General features: G+C 42.1%; 1 protein-coding gene across 1 annotated transcript; it reads right to left on the reverse strand.

Moving 5' to 3' along the window:
• Positions 1-380: 380 nt before the first annotated feature.
• CIAO3 (cytosolic iron-sulfur assembly component 3) lies at positions 381-16739 on the reverse strand. Its single transcript, XM_073361734.2, has 11 exons — positions 16613-16739; positions 13950-14045; positions 12955-13098; positions 12437-12569; positions 11897-12031; positions 11300-11418; positions 9930-10059; positions 9383-9455; positions 5812-5949; positions 2377-2534; positions 381-889 (listed from the first exon to the last, which is right to left on the reverse strand). Exons 1-11 carry the CDS (start codon positions 16676-16678, stop codon positions 651-653), a joined length of 1431 nt encoding a protein of 476 aa, XP_073217835.2. The 5' UTR covers positions 16679-16739; the 3' UTR covers positions 381-650.

Consider the following 16739-nt stretch of genomic DNA (forward strand, 5'->3'; position numbering starts at 1 on the left):
ATCCATGCCTATGCAACTTTCAGCTTACCTGAAATACAGGAAATGATATCACAGCTAGACTCCAGGAGCAGGAAATAGAGTACCAGGGGCCAATTAACCCAACTCTAACTGGAACATGATGTCTAAGAGTCACAGCCCTAAAACTTCATGCTGTGAAAATATAGCAGATGTGTTGCTCAGGTACAGGACTGGTAAAATTTTGACTTAAGAAGATCCAAATAATGTCACAGTTGACATGGGTCAGTCCTGGATTCTCTGTGTACCTTAAATGCATTGATTGACTCCAGTGTGACTGGGGGTGTGAAAAAGGAATGCAAGGTTGGGGCCATAGTGTGGTGGCTAATATGCACTGCTTCTTTTAAAGAGACGTATTTCACATCTAAAGTCAGCATTTGTTTTTATTTAAATAGCCTTAGAAGCTGTAGGAACTAATTAGCAGTACCAGGGTGTACACACATTATCTTCTAGCTGCAAGACATTTTCTATGTATAGATTGTGTCCTTCCAGTCACAGTATCCTAGAATTTCAGTGCACATGTTGACTTTTGAGGACCTTAAAATGACAGACAACTTAAAAGGGCACTGAGTAAGTGTACCTCTTGGTCTCACAGATTTACAGTCCCTGTAGAAATACAAGTGCATTATACATCTTCACCATTTGATATTAAATCCAGAGTTCATCTTCTCCACTGCATGGTACTCCGTGTGCAATATTTTTCCAGCTTTTTCTGAGTCTGTACCACCCAGCCATTGTTCATACAGTTCTTTTACAGTGAGGTTCCTCTCTGGAATTTCCATCTTAACAGATTCATACAACTTCTCAACTTGCTGAAGCAAATCCTTGCTGGATTCACCTTCTGCTCTGATCTGACCACCTCCATTTAAACAGCCTAGGTGCAACAAGAGAACATGCCTGTGGGTGTGGAAATGCTTTAATAAAACTTTAAGAGCAATTAAAAGCAACTAATACAAAACAATGATCTCAATCTGCAATTGACAGTAGCAACGTAAGACTTCATAAATTAAAACACAGCTGAGTGGGGAATGAAATCAAATACTGTAACAGTTGGGGGACACAAGCCCTACAAAGGAGCCTATTGGTTAGTCATGGTCCAATCCTAGTTCAGAATGGACAGCAATGCATGCTGATAAAAGGACAGGGAGCTAGGACTTCCTGTTCCTCAGAGAGAGAGAGAGAGAGAGAGAGAGGGAGGGGAAGTTGGAGAGGGAGCAGGAACTTGTGGCTCTCCTTCAGACAGCCTGGAAAAGGACCATGCTTAGACCAAGTCAGGAATAGCCTTTGAGTCTCAACTGAAGGAAGGAGATTGGAAAATCCTGCCCTCTCCATAAACAGAACACTGGGAGGGGGAGTACGCAAGCGTGGTGGATGACTGAAGAAAGCAGCTGGAAGGGGTCATGGGAAGAAGCCAGGGATTGCAAATGCAGGGGAGCAGTGTGCCTGAAACCAGAGCTATCAGAGTCAGCGGCATAATGCTTAGTTTGGACCATGCAACCAATTCTGCAGTGCTGGGGAACACTGCTACTAGGTGAAAATTATATGAACCCTAGAGGAGGAATTGAGGCCCAGAGAGGGTGAAGAATGGCTGGTCAGAGCCAGTGCTTGCTTTGGACTTATTTACCCCAGAGGGATTGAGTTTTCCTAATTTAGCTGACTGGCTAAATTAAACTGCCCATGTATCCAACCAGAGGAGGCTGCAGCACTTCCTACACCAGAAAGGTAAGAGAATCTATTTAACATTTTCTAAGAAGTCTAAGAATTTTTTCTACATGTGACTCCTTCATTTCTCACACCCTGCAGTCCTCACGAGGTGACAGTGTAACTCTTGAGCTGAGAATATGGCTCTTTTCCCATCAGCCAAATGGAAGGAGTTGGGCATTGTGAACGCAGAGATGGTAATTGAACATCACTGACTGAGTTGAAGGGAGAAAGATTGGGCGAAGTGGTAAAGCTGTTTCTAGCACACTGGAACGGAGCACCACTTGTCTCTAAGCTAGTTGAAGAGCAGAACTTTCATTTTTGCATGGCTTAGGAAGCACTTGGGTTTACAAAGCTAGGGGCAGGCAGTGAGCAGGTTTTTAAAAGCTGAATTGTTCATTAAGAATTGCACCCTGTTTTCATATGCAGAGTTTCAATCATGACTATAAAGTAATTGCTAAAGAATTGTTGACTGCTACACTTAAAAAAACAAAACCAGCACACCTGACTTAACAAAACACTAACACAAGGCCTCTAGCTTTCAGACACACAGACATGAAGGCTTCAATCCAGCTCTCAGAACTTCAGAAACCCTAAGAAGTCTTACAGCAAACCTTGACGTCCAGTAACGTACCAGTGAAAGTTCCTGTGTAGCCTTACCTGATGGGCAAGCCATGACTTCAACATAGTGATAAGGTGATTTTCCTCGTTTCAGTTTTTGCACTAAATTCTGTATGTTTCGAAATCCATAAGCCAAGGCAAACTGCAGCAGGACTGTGCCATCCTTTTCCAGTGTCACTTCCTGGAAATCCTTGTTTCTAGGGAATAAAAGCAGGCAAAATCATTCGTCTAAATCAGGGGTTATCAAACTGGGGGTCGGGACCCCTCAGGAGGTCATGAGGTTATTATGTGGGGGGTCGCGAGCTGTCACCCTCCACCCCTAGCCCCACTTTGCCTCCAGCATTTATAATGGTGTTAATTATATAAAAAAGAGTTTTTAATTTATAAGGGGGGAATCACACTCAGAGGCTTGCTATGTGAAAGGGGTCATAAGAATGGCCATACTGGGTCAGATCAAAGGTCCATCCGGCCCAGTAGCCAGTCTACCAACAGTGGCCAATGCCAGGTGCCCCAGAGGGAGTGAACCTAACAGAGAATGATCAAGTGATCTCTCTCCTGCCATCTATCTCCATCCTCTAACAGAGGCTCGGGACACCATTCCTTACCCAGCCTGGCTAATAGCCATTAATGGACTTAACCTCCATGGATTTATCCAGTTCTCTTTTAAACCCTGTTATAGTCCTAGCCTTCACAACCTCCTCAGGCAAGGAGTTCCACAGGTAGACTGCATGCTGAGTGAAGAAGAACTTCCTTTTATTTGTTTTCAACTTGCTGCCCATTAATTTCGTTTGGTGACCCCTAGTTCTTATATTATGGGAACAAGTAAATAACTTTCCCTTATTCACTTTCTCCACACCACTTGTGATTTTATATACCGCTATCATATCCCCCCTTAGTCTCCTCTTTTCCAAGCTGAAAAGTCCTAGCCTCTAATCTCTCCTCATATGGGACCTGTTCCTAACCCCTAATCATTTTAGTTGCCCTTTTCTGAATCTTTTCTAATGCCAGTATATCTTTTTTGAGATGAGGGGACCACACCTGTACGCAGTATTCAAGATGTGGGCGTACCATGGATTTATATAAGGGCAAAAAGATATTCTCCGTCTTAGTCTCGATCCCTTTTTTGAGGATTCCTAACATACTGTTTGCTTTTTTGACTGCCGCTGCACACTGCGTGGACGTCTTCAAAGAACTATCCACGATGACTCCAAGATCTTTCTCCTGATTAGTTGTAGCTAAATTAGCCCCCATCATATTGTATGTATAGTTGGGGTTATTTTTCCAATGTGCATTATTTTATATTTATCCACATTAAATTTCATTTGCCATTTTGTTGCCCAATCACTTAGTTTTGTGAGATCTTTTTGAAGTTCTTCACAGCCTGCTTTGGTCTTAACTATCTTGATCAGTTTAGTATCATCTGCAAACTTTGCCACCTCACTGTTTACCCCTTTCTCCATATCATTTATGAATAAGATTGGTCCTAGGACTGACCCTTGGGGAACACCACTAATTACCCCTCTCCATTCTGAAAATTTACCATTTATTCCTATCCTTTGTTCCCTGTCTTTTAACCAGTTCTCAATCCATGAAAGGATCTTCCCTCTTATCCCATGACAACTTAATTTACGTAAGAGCCTTTGGTGAGAGACCTTGTTGAAGGCTTTCTGGAAATCTAAGTATATTATGTCCACTGGATCCCCCTTGTCCACATGTTTGTTTGACCCCTTCAAAGAACTCTAAGAGATTAGTAAGACATGATCTCCCTTTACAGAAACCATGCTGACTTTTGTGCAACAATTTATGTTTCTCTATGTGTCTGACAATTTTATTCTTTACTATTGTAAAGTAATACAAAAGTTTGAGAATCACTGGTCTAAATTAATTCTCTGTTTGGCATTTGACTAAATACTAGAGAACAAGTTTAAGTTTTATGCAGAAGCTTATTCAAATAAAGAAACTGTGTCCTTCTTTGAGGTGGCAGAGTACAAGAGAGTTCTTGGGGAAGAAACTAGCCTCCATAAATCTAGTTAAATTAGGGAAATAACCCCCAATTCTACTTCAAATACAAAAGGAAAAGCACATAAAGATGAACATTTTTATATCCGCATAATGCAGATGTAACTCTAGACAACATCAATTATTGGTTTCAGAGTAACAACCGTGTTAGTCTGTATTCGCAAAAAGAAAAGGAGTACTTGTGGCACCTTAGAGACTAACCAATTTATTTGAGCATAAGCTTTCGTGAGCTACAGCTCACTTCATCGGATGCATACTGTGGAAAGTATAGAAGATCTTTTTATACACACAAACCATGAAAAAATGGGTGTTTACCACTACAAAAGGTTTTCTCTCCCCTCACCCCACTGGAAATGGCCCACCTTGATTATCATACACATTGTAAGGAGAGTGATCACTTTAGATAAGCTATTACCAGCAGGAGAGTGGGGTGGGGAGGAGAGAAAACCTTTTGTAGTGGTAAACACTCATTTTTTCATGGTTTGTGTGTATAAAAAGATCAATTGTTGGCGTCTTTAGTAGTAACAGAACAGTTATAACGCAAGTAACTACAAAACTAGAAACACAGTGTGCTATGGAAACCATTTTCCCCAAACTGATGCTTGGACACGTCTTAATTTCGAGCTTTGAACTCTCCCCAGTCTCGCTCAGTCAGACAATTGGCACACTCGGCAGCTCAAGTCAGGCCAGCGATGCTGCCCCCTGGCGAAATAGCCATGCACTGCACAGGGTGCCTGGGAAATATGAGAACAACTTGTGCATGGATTCCTCTTAGCATCCCTGGACCTCAGGTGCACTCACCCTAGATGACCACCTTGCTGCTTTGATCTGCTGAAGAGCATCAGTGTCTGGATATAAAAATCCCCATGTTAGTATGTACTTCTACAGAGCCCTACAAATGATACATTAAACACACACCTGGGAGGCAGGCAGGAGTCTCATTTTACATACAGGTAAAATGAGGTCCAGAGAGATTTAAGTGACTTTCTCAAGGTCTCCCAGCAATTGGGTCGCAAAGTTGGAAATACAACCCAGGAGTCCTGACACCTAGTCTTCTAATCAAACTACTAGTTAACACAATTAGGGAGGAGGAATTAAAATCCCAACACACGTGTTTTAGTGTCTGATGACAGGCAAAGAGCTCCCTCATTTCCATGAGAGCTTCAGCTGCCAGGTTGCTCTACATTTTTTCTGTAGCTTAATAGTGGGGAAATCTACACTGCAGAACACTATGTGGGTGATGGGGAAGGAGTCAAGAAGGCACCAAGGGAAAAGGCTGCACAGACTGCAGGCTGATTCATTGCTAAGTTAACTGTGGGGGGTAGGGAGTCAAGTGCCAATGGCTTGCTGTAAAATGTTTAACACTGAACATTGCTCTTTAATTACCACCAGGAGAGGAGTATAAACAGAACTGCACTGAAATACAGCACTTTGCAACATATTTCAATTCCTTACTTTAAAGGTTTGTATTGAACTTCATCCACTTGAATCCCAAACAGTTCTTTTGCTGCATACTTGTATATGTGCTCCAAATAGCCACCAGAACCGCTACCAGCATGGCCAAGGAGCTCCTCTTCTAAAACACTGCTAAACCTAGGGAAAAAGGAAGAAAAGAAGGCCCCTCTTTGCAACTGTTTATAAAATAGGATACCCAGTGCTAAGTCCATTGGCACTGAGAATCCATTCAACTCTGGTGAAGTAGTTTCAGACCACTAGTAAAAGAGTCACTATGTTAACCCTGTCCCTTTTCCCCTCTTGAAACAGAATTACTGCACCATGCACAACAAGGGCTTGTGGAATTCGAAAGTAATATGTTGCCAGCTATAATTTAGTTTTTCTTGAGACCAACTTCCCGTCTGATAGTTCTGAATTGCCCAGTATTGACTAGTGATCATTCCATGGCTATGTAAATTTAACCCTACGCTGATCCAAAGCCCTCTGAAAACTTTTAAAAAGGAAAATTTGTTCCAAGTTAAACATACAATCTCCAGGTAACTTTCACTGTGTCACTGTTATCAGAGTGTTTAAGCCTTAAACTCTATCATCTTTGCTAATCCCTACTACAAGTGTCTATTTGAACATCTAAGGAACTTTGCTCAGACTTGTTACTTTTCCGCTTCTATAACTGAAGCTTCCAATTTAAAAAAAAAAAAGAGAGACTGGTTGCAGTGTCTAGCTTTACATGACCGTACAGTCTTAGAGAGCCTATCCAGAGAGCCTATCCAATAGAAACTGCCTTCGAACAGGTCTACCTTAGGAATTTCTGGAGCACTGATCACACCTGGGAATTTAAACTGGTCTTCCACTTCATATCTCATTCATTTCCATTTCTGAAGGATCCCAACTATTTTTTTGATGATAATGCCATTGATGAGCGTTAAAGCCACTCTGCAGAATAAGCAGCAACCCTATTGCTGAATTTTGCTTTTCATTGAAAGTTGTTTTGCTACTTATGCACTTCTCTCCAACAATGGGGAAATGCCAATAGAACAACCTCCATGAATCCACTTCAGACCCAGAAATTGGGACTTATGCCAAAAGCATTTATATAGCGGATGTTCCAGTACAACTGGGAGGGGAAATGGCCTCAGTTATCAATTCTGGCCAACTGGTTTCCATACCCTTAACCACAGAACTTCTAGGAAACCAGAAAGACCAAAATGAATGAGGCCAAACCTTTGAACTTTGGCTCAGTCTCTCCTAGAAGCCTTCAAGCTAAAGGGGAACACTCATGTTTATACGGCCTAAATAATGCCAAGAAAAGCCATAGGTCAAACACCTCAAACAATTCCATTCCAGTAATCTGTCAAAGCACAGCTATCTACTTGGAAGGTCACTGTAATGCTTCTTGAGAACAACAAACCACATGTAAGCCACAACAATGGCTTCTGTTATGAGAGGGTAATCAGAGGAGCTATGTGCTTATACCCACTCATCAAACAGGTTTCAGAGCAGCAGCCATGTTAGTCTGTATCCACAAAAAGAACAGGAGTACTTGTGGCACCTTAGAGACTAACAAATTTATCTGAGCATAAGTTCTCATGGGCTACAGCCCACTTCATCAGATGCATAAAATGGAACATACAGTAAGAAGAGAGAGATTATATCTATATACACATACATACCCGCCCTTTTCATGTTCTCTGTATTTGTGTGTGTGTAAGAGGCTAATTCATTAAGATGAGTTATCAGCAGGAGAAAAAAAAGCTTTTGTAGTGATAATCTAGATGGCCCATTTAGACAGTTGACAAGAAGGTGTGAGGATACTTAACATGGGGAAAGAGATTCAATATGTGTAATGACCCACACCAAACAGCGACACTTGCATTCTGCTCCTCAGAGCTGCAGAAGGGAAAACACCTGGGATTTCAGTCAGATCTAAGATGTTGCACTTGCAGATAAAAATCTCAGACTTAGAACTTGGAAAGACAACATTTCACCCAGTAATCAGCTTCAGAGGCTATTATTAACTCAACCCTTGTTTACAGGAACTGCGATTCAGTGTGTCCAGCCTTACGTACTACAGCTCTATGAAAAGGAGTCTGACAGTAAGCCCCATCGCTGGCTAAGGCAAGCAGTTATACCAGCAAAGGCTCAAGGATTTTTGGCTCTTGTATCATTCTTGCTGCCAAATTTAATAACCTCTTACTGGCCTTTTCCACATGTCAAAGGAATAAATGGATTAAGAGCCATCTGACTGCTTATGTTAATCCTCCAAATTCTGTGGAATATGTTCTGTTTATGACCAGTCAATTTACTAAGTAGGTTAAGGATAGCAAAAGGTTAGAGAGGAGCATTATCATCACTAAGCATGAAACATAATATTAAACAAGCACTTCTAATAAGTTAGCCAAGGATTTTATCAAAGAGTTAGAGATTTTGTTTGGTGCTATGGAAATGTTAATGAACAAAGAGTCTAGTGGCACCTTAAAGACTACCAGATTTATTTGGGCATAAGCTTTCGTGGGCAAAAAACCTACTTCTTCAGATGCATGGAGTAAAAATTACAGATGCAGGCATTATTATACTGACATGCTCGAACCATGAGGCAAAATCTTGTACACTAGCCTACTGGGCCATGTACATCTATTTTCTCCTCTTACAGCTTCTAGGGAAATACTGAATTTGTAACACTTCAGTTTTATTAATGTATCAAAGTACTACAAAGTCACTTTCCACGCACTGATGAAAACACATCCTTTTAGTTTAATGTGCTGTGGAATACTGCAGCTAATGCTAATTTAGATGAATAAAACATCGGATTTCTAAATCCTCCAAATTCTTTTAGTCACTTAGCTTTCCATACAGTTGGCATTTAGCCTGCAGTTACTTTTCAGTTAAAGCAATTAAACAGTCTCATCTGCTTTGCACATGTTCAATGTGCTTTTATTGACTAAGAGAACACCTAGAGACTAGTTGAAATTACCTTGATATTTTCTCATTTGTTCTTTAGCACTGGAATACATACAGTACCAAAAAATTAAATACAGCAGACCTGTAAATTTCTGTATCATTATATTCTCCATTCTAGACTATTTCATTTTTCCACTTGATCATTAGTTTCTAAATTTATGCTTGGTGTAATGTCTCTAAAAACACAGATACAGTGCGAATGTTAGCTATCTAAAGTAATAAAGACTGGACGGAAAAGTGTCGGTAGCAGAACAATTATGTCACTAACAATCTTATTAAGTGAATTCATCCACTCCTGATGCTTTGGAGAAAAACAGCTATTACTGGTTGGGCTATGAAAATAAGTCTACAGCAGACAGTTAACTTCACAGTCTCCTAAAATGCTTACTAACCTGATCTTGCAGATTGCACAGAGCAGTTTATGATGCACTATTGTTCTTAACAGATTCAAAATCCAGAAGACAACAGCAAAAATTTGAGTAAGATGCAGATACTTGCATCTTTTCTGTAACTTTTGTAGTATTAAATAATTTGTGGAAGGGGCAAATTCTGCTGTAGAACCCGGCTGTGCGAGTATTTCAGTAAATGTTTAAGGGGGATCATTTGTTCTTACATGATATCCAAAGGAGCAGAGTCCACATCTGACAGAGACACTCCCTTTTGTTCCAACAATTGTAGAACTTCTCCTGAAACAGAACCACAAGTGTAAGGGTTCTCTATTAGGGAACAGAAAAATGTTCATCAGTATGAAAGCCTAAATCCACAAATGTAATTAGGGCCAACTGTCCCAAGTGACTATTTCTTCATAACTTATTTCACTTCTATTGTGTGGCAATGGGAGATGCTTTGCAGGAAAGCAGTCTGAACTGCTCAATGATGGCTCAAAGGTAAATGCAAAAAACGTTCCAAGTTGACAAGTCTTCATTGGCTAATGTCCTAGAAAACCAAGTGTTAAAATACAAAATTACTAACAGAACTGGTAAGAGGTCATGAAAGCATATTTTACAAAGCACTCTAGTCTAGTGCATATCTGTGGGTTAGAGGACAAGTGAGGTGAAGCTAGATAGCATAGTCTACATGGCATTTCAGAGCATTCTTTTAGGATCAGCAGCTACTACCTTATATCATAACAACCAATGGAGCACCTCTGGTTCCCTTACCCGTAGTAATTACACAGTCAACCTCACGAGTTTGGTACTCTTGGCTGAAAAAGTCTGGTCTTGAAGCTTCTAGTTTTTTGTCATAACAGGGCATTACTGTCACGTGGTAGGTCTGGTCAGGTGAAAAATGCTGCAAAAAAAATTGTACAGTTGCACTAATTAATTAGGTACAGGTAGGAGTGAAGCAGCTAAGAGCCAATTATGCTGCTAGAAATCTCCTTTGCTGCTAACAATTTCAGTAACTGAATTAATACTTTCTGTTCCTTCCCAATTGTGCAGGAAATAATAATAGAGTAACAATCCCTTTAGCAAGCTTGAATAGCTTTTTTTTTTTTTTGGTGTGGGGAGAGCGTGTTTTCTCTACTAAACCAGACAATCCTGGCAGATTCAGTCAGTTAAGAGTCCATGATTACATGAGTAGTCAGATGTGTTTCAAATCAGTTGCCACAGGCCAGACTCAAACCCACGACAATTTATATTCTGCAACAGCAACTCCAGGAAATTAGCTGAAAACAGGTACAAAAGTTCATCACGATCCAAGAAGCTCCCAGGGACCAAGGAAACAAGTTGTTGACTCAAGGCCATTGTTTCAGTATCTCTTGTCAAATGCTCTGGGTAGTTGCCAGATGTCTGAGTTTATTCAACAAAAGTGTTAAAACCAATGTTCCTTTATGGATAATAAAACATGGCAACAATGCTCAAGTTTTTTGGTAGACTCAACTTTTGGCCAAAAGAGCAACCCCAGTCCTTAGACATCAAAGTGATATTTAGAGGAATTCCAGAGGCAACAACAGAACAGAATTAAATCAAACTGAAATAGAAACATTAAGCTGGGGAGACTATCTGCACGTAAACATGAATTCAAGCTCTGTGTAAGATCATGGTAGACATTTGCTTTTAGATAGGGGAGAAAAAACCACCAGAAAAGCAAATAGGATGGTGGTAGGGATCTGACAATTCCAATTCTTCTGGATTTGTTGAACAACAGACAGAAGTTTTAACTGACCTTTTCAATGCCAAACCTGAAACTCTGCTCCCAATAGGCACTTGCAGGGAAAGAGCCGGGCAGCTAAAGGTGTGTGTGTGTGGGGGCGGGGGAACGACACGGACTGCTCTAAGATCAAGTACCAGAAGGGAGGCGAAGGAGACACCTGGTGGCATGAGTCTGATTTTAACACTCTCTCTCCAACTCTACGCTTCTCAGGAAATAAAATGGAGATGATAGACAGGCTGACCTGCTAGTGCTCTACAAGATTTTCATATCCGTAAATCAGTCCTATTTAATATGCTGTCTTTAACAATGTTTTAAACACAGCTCAAGATCTAATTTCTACAGTTTCCTGTTAAGCATGGTCAATGTAAAGCTTTACCTGCTGTTTTGCAAAGTGACCCTTGATCAAGGAGCCCATGACCTGCTGTGGGGACTTAGTGGTACTAATGTAAGGAATAACAAAACTTCCATGAGTTTTCTCCGCATAACAGATCCAACCTGCGAAAAGATGAAGTATAATTAATCAATGCACAGACTTTCAGTGGCTTCAGAATCAGCCTTACTACCAGCCAATAACTACCATTTTCAGCCTCTCTTCTGCACACAGTGTAAGAATAGCTCTTACCAACCAGATTCTGGGACAAGACTAGCTTCGCAAAGTAATGATGCACTTAAACATCTGTACCACTATGGGTAAGAACTTCCACATTTCATGTAATCATATTTGGGAACAAGTGTCTTTCTTTATGAAACCATTAAAGACATTTATAATATCCTCACAGCACAGTAGTCCCTGTCTAAGTGGAAAGTGAAAAGACATTAAAAGAGAACTTCATGGCACCAAGAGCAAGTCTCACTTATGCGTGGTTTTAGCCATTAACTTTTTCAGCCGTTTACTACACTTCTCTAGTGTGCAGTTAGTCTGCCACATTATCTGACCACTTCTATAGCCATTTTTAACTATTTTACAATATACCTGGACAGGCAGAGGCTAGCATGGGCAAAGCCTTTTTATCTTCAGTTTGCCTTTGAAAGCGTTGTACAAACTCTCGTTGGCTCTCCAGCAAGCTGAAGTTTCTTGAGAAAGTTGTATCAAACACATAGTGCACACCTAGATAGCACAGAGATATTAAAGCCACCAAAAAATTGACAAATGCCACAAACTACAACACAAAAATCCAGCCCAGTTAGGTTAAATCCTGGTATTTTTACATATTTATAGACTGCTGTAATTAGAAACAGAACAGTTTCCTAGTACATAATAAGACAGTCTAATAGAAAAACTGGATGAGAAAAATGAATTGATGGAGTGTTTTAGGATCCCTTCCCCCACATTGAGTTTAATATGCCATCAAAGTAAGAGGTCTGAATTCCCATTCATATTATGATTTTTGAAACAGGCACTTGGAATTTTATTCTTGCAACTTCTACAGATTTTAACAGAAGCTGCACTAGGAAGGTTAGTAAGCTATACCAAAAAATTTCATCGGTGATTACCAAAAGGTAACAAGCTTGCCTAAATTTTTTAAGAATGCTGTCAATTTCTTGGCTGTTTCTAGAAGTGTCATCTTAAATCTTGCAGCTAGTGATGCTCTGGATTGTGGTGAAACGGAAACTATAACTAGCTTCTGTTGATTAGGAGCTGCAGTCTGAAAAACAAGAAGTGGAATATTAACATTTCCTGAGCATCTTTGTTAAATTAGTCATTTAGAAGATACTTGTCCATGGTCGCAATGTTTTCTTTTTAAAGTATGATCCAGTGGGGGAAGACGTTGCATTTCCAAATCAAGAGATTACTATATGAAATATTATGATCCTTTCACAAAGTTATTCTGACCACTTTTTAAATTCAGAGGAATAGATAAGTGTGTTCAGCTGTGGATGGGCTGCAATAGCTTTTGGTTCTTGAAGACTAATCTGGATACAGAAGATCTTCTTACCCATTATTTTACCTGCGCTTCAGCAATCAAACAGTATGATTTTCAAATTCTCGAGCCTACCTGCTGGCTACTGCATCAGTTGAGTATCGCCTACCTTATTGGAACGTAACACTTTGTTGAGCTCTTCGTGGCTCTGCTGAGTGATTAACACGCTTTCTGCGGATGTGATGCAGCCACTACAAGCTAAACAATCATTCAGGGTAATTTTAGCCTTTTCAAGCTTTTGTGCTCCTCCATCCTAGAAAGAAACAGATTAGATCCAGTCCTAGCCATAACAATCAGAAATCCATATGCAGACCATGTCAAAGACAACCTGCTACATAGTACTAAGAGAATTTTGCCAAAATAGGCAAACTGAGTAAGTCAGTTTTCAAATGACTTTGTTTTGGGGTGGCCCCCTTCACCCAACTTCAGTCAGACCAAACTGAAAGTCAGAAACCAGAATCATAGCCTGAACAGCAGGGTACTGCTAGCCTTAATCGCATGTCAAACATTGCTTTCACCCACTAAATGATGGCTGCTCTAGGGCACAATCGGACCTCTGCGCACCTTCCTTAACAGACACCAGTAATGCAGCAGCCTCCATCTTCAACTCAGCACAGACGTCAAGCTCTCTTGAAAAAGGAGCATCCCGAGTTTGTGTAGGAAGTACACCCTAACCCCTGAAGCTGAGCGCACCATTTCTACAACGCTCCCAGCTCAGGTAACCTCCAAAGTCCTGTAACTCTACTTTTGCAACCATGAAAATAGTTCATTACAATTCTGTTGGTTTTGATTCTATCAGCTAGTTCCAAAGGTTATGTAATTACATGACAAGCCACTTTACAAAGATCTTTAAAAAATTAGAACCAAAAGTAAAAGAAATTACCAGCAGCTAGTCGCATCTATTTTGATTTACCCCACCCCCACTCTTTCAAATGAGTAACAGGGACAACAGGCATCATCTCAGACTGAGTGATCTAGATTGTTACCCAATAATTGCCAAAGTGATATCAGATATTTACTAGTTGTAACATACTTATGTACAGAATAATAAGGTAATTTATGGGCATTCTACACAATGATTACAAGGGGGGAAAACAGTCTTACCTGATTGATTTGAAAATAGCTCCCATCATCTTCAATTCGGATCTTAGCTGCTGTTTTTCCAGGTTTCTTTTCAACTTTTATTGGCTTTACACAATCCTAAAACAGAAATAAAGTCAAAAATTAAGGAGAGGAACCTTTAAATATGAAAGAGGCAGGAGAGGAAAAGACTGATTGAAACTGGACAGAGTGTAAACAAAGATCAGTTTCAGAGTGGAAACTTCTTATCTCTGGTTTAAGCTGCATTGGATTCTTTGTTTAGCATGCAATCTTACAGTTCCTGTAACCACCAAGGAGACAAGCAAAAATCAAACATACAAAACCTACTTACCCCATTTTTACAGAATGAACATTTTCCCAACATCATAATCAAAACTATAGTATAATTTTGCTGCCAGTGTGAAACGCTCAGATTTAAAGAAGTCTTGCTCAAAACAGATGACTGCAAAGTTCTGTCCTTTCCAGAATCGCTAAGGGGGATCAGGCATTCTTCATTGTGAGTTTTAGCAGACAGGAGGTGTAGGGATTACATTCAACATGTGGCTATTGCCAATGAAATTTCATTTGATGTTGAAGGCAAGCAGATGACTTTATATGGATTGTTTCCGGTTTAGTGTGTTAGAGTTCGGTGACCGAAGCCTTGAGGGTGTTTTTATACTTTCCAAGAGTTGCACTGTTTGTGCACTCAGACCTCCCTTGTCTAGAAGTCTGGCTAGCAGCCTCACCAGAATTCATCCTGACCTTAAATCATCCTTACTTTACCAAAATCCTTTTTCCATCTTGACTACTGTAAATCCTGCTTCTAAAAATCTTTGCTCTGAATTTAGGGGGGTTCAGAACGCTCCCACTGCAGGGAGGACCAAATCACTCTGATGCCCCAGTTATGGTCATTGAATCTAAATCAATCAATCAAACCTCTCCATGGACTTACTCCCCACTTCTAGCCCTGCGCTCCTATGTCCTCTCCCTATACTGCTCCTCACTTGTGGCTCACTCTTGCTTGTGCTGTTCCGTTAGCAACTCTCTCCAGTCTTGCTTTCCTATTTGCTCTGATTTACAAATGACAGCAAAGCTCACCTGTGTTCCTGCCACTTTCCATTCCCTCCATACTGCAACTACTTTGTGCTGACTGATGTCTTTTCTGCTCTTCTAGATCAGCTCTCCTTTTATTGATTCCATCTGTTTGGAGTATACTATTTACAAAATGATAGTCTATTCTCGTCCATAATTTACACTTTAAGAGTAATATTATAGGAACCCTTGTAAGAATTTAAAAAAAAATTGGAAGATTTTATCTCAACTTTCAGAGTAGCAGCCGTGTTAGTCTGTATTCGCAAAAAGAAAAGGAGTACTTGTGGCACCTTAGAGACTAACCAATTTATTTGAGCATGTAGCTCACAAAAGCTTATGCTCAAATAAATTGGTTAGTCTCTAAGGTGCCATAAGTACTCCTTTTCTTTTATCTCAACTTGTTATCCAGCTGTCCTAGAAGTGCAGAAGCAGCTTTTTCACTACGAGAACATTTCCACCGATTGCATGGTGGTGTTACGAACGGTTAATCAGCCTCTGTGCTCTATTCCATAGGTGGCTGCACTTCATTTGTAAAGGAAGCAATCCCCTTTCTAGAGACGTTAGATGAGAAACATAACAATAACTACAGTGCACATCAATAGCGCCTTCCACCCTAGGTGCTCAGAGCAAGAACAGAGAGAGACACAGGGGCATCCACAGCCCCTTGAAGCAGAAAACTTATTTCAAATCTACCAGAAAACAATTGTCGTAGGGCCAATTGTGAGCAGTCAGCCTGGGTCCCCACCTCTTGGGGGCGGAGTTGCAGGGCAAGGCAAGGCAAGGCAAAGACTCAGTGGCAACCAGGCGGGGGAAGACATTGTGCTCAGCCTGACTCTCGCCACTAGAACTCCCCCCACCTGGAGATACCCAGCCCAGGCGCCCTGGCCTGGGCTGGGAGCATGGAGAAGGGACAGAGGCTCTCCCCCAAGGGCTCCCCAGAGGGATCTACCCCAGCGTTCACCTGACAGGAGGGGCTGAGAAGAGGGGGCAACACCATTCATCCCCCTCCACTCCCACACTCTGCAGAGCACCCCCCCCTTACCGGTCCCTCCTCAAGACCTGCAGCTCCCCTGCACGGGCCCCTGAATAACCCCCCCTTGCCAGACAAACCTGCAATCACCCACATACCCACACAGACCCCCCCTTCCCAGCTCCCGGGGACCCCCCAATCCCCTAGGCACCCCCCCATCCCCGTCCCCCAGGGGGGACCCCCCAGTCCCCTAGGCAACCCCCCCATCCCCCGGGGGGGACCCCTCCAATCCCCTAGGCAACCCCCCCATCCCCGTCCCCCGGGGGGACCCCCCAATCCCCTAGGCAACCCCCCATCCCCGTCCCCCGGGGGGGACCCCCCAATCCCCTATCATCCCCCATGTCCGGCCCCCGGGGGGGACCCCCCAATCCCCTATCATCCCCCATGTCCGGCCCCCGGGGGGACCCCCCTAAGTGCCTGCTCCCAGGGTCGTGCAGAGCCCAGCCCAGCCCAGCCCCCCCTCCAGGCAGCCCCGTGCCGTGCAGAGCCTCCCCCCGCCCTCGCGCCCCTTGGCAGGCAGCCAACCAGCGCGCTCCCCGCCTGCGCCGCTCGCCCCCGCGCGCACCTGCGAGGGCCCGATATAATCATCCAGGTCGGCCAGCTGCAGCACCCCGCTGAAGTGAGACGCCATTCCAGCCACGCTGCCGGAAAGCGCGCGGCGGCGGCGTGGGAGATAACGGCGAGAAGCCACG

This window comes from Lepidochelys kempii, chromosome 10 (genome assembly GCF_965140285.1).
Source record: "Lepidochelys kempii isolate rLepKem1 chromosome 10, rLepKem1.hap1, whole genome shotgun sequence".
In the NCBI taxonomy this organism is placed as follows: Eukaryota; Metazoa; Chordata; order Testudines; family Cheloniidae; genus Lepidochelys; species Lepidochelys kempii.

Excerpts from the sequence above, each read along its gene's own strand:
- CIAO3 (XM_073361734.2), bottom strand. The coding sequence starts at position 16,678 with ATGGCGTCTCACTTCAGCGGGGTGCTGCAGCTGGCCGACCTGGATGAT. Across the intron at positions 10,060-11,299 it reads GTCACTTTGCAAAACAGCAG|CATTTTTCACCTGACCAGAC; the intron begins GTAAAGCTTTAC and ends TTTTTTTTGCAG. Across the intron at positions 890-2,376 it reads AGTCATGGCTTGCCCATCAG|GCTGTTTAAATGGAGGTGGT; the intron begins GTAAGGCTACAC and ends TGTTGCACCTAG.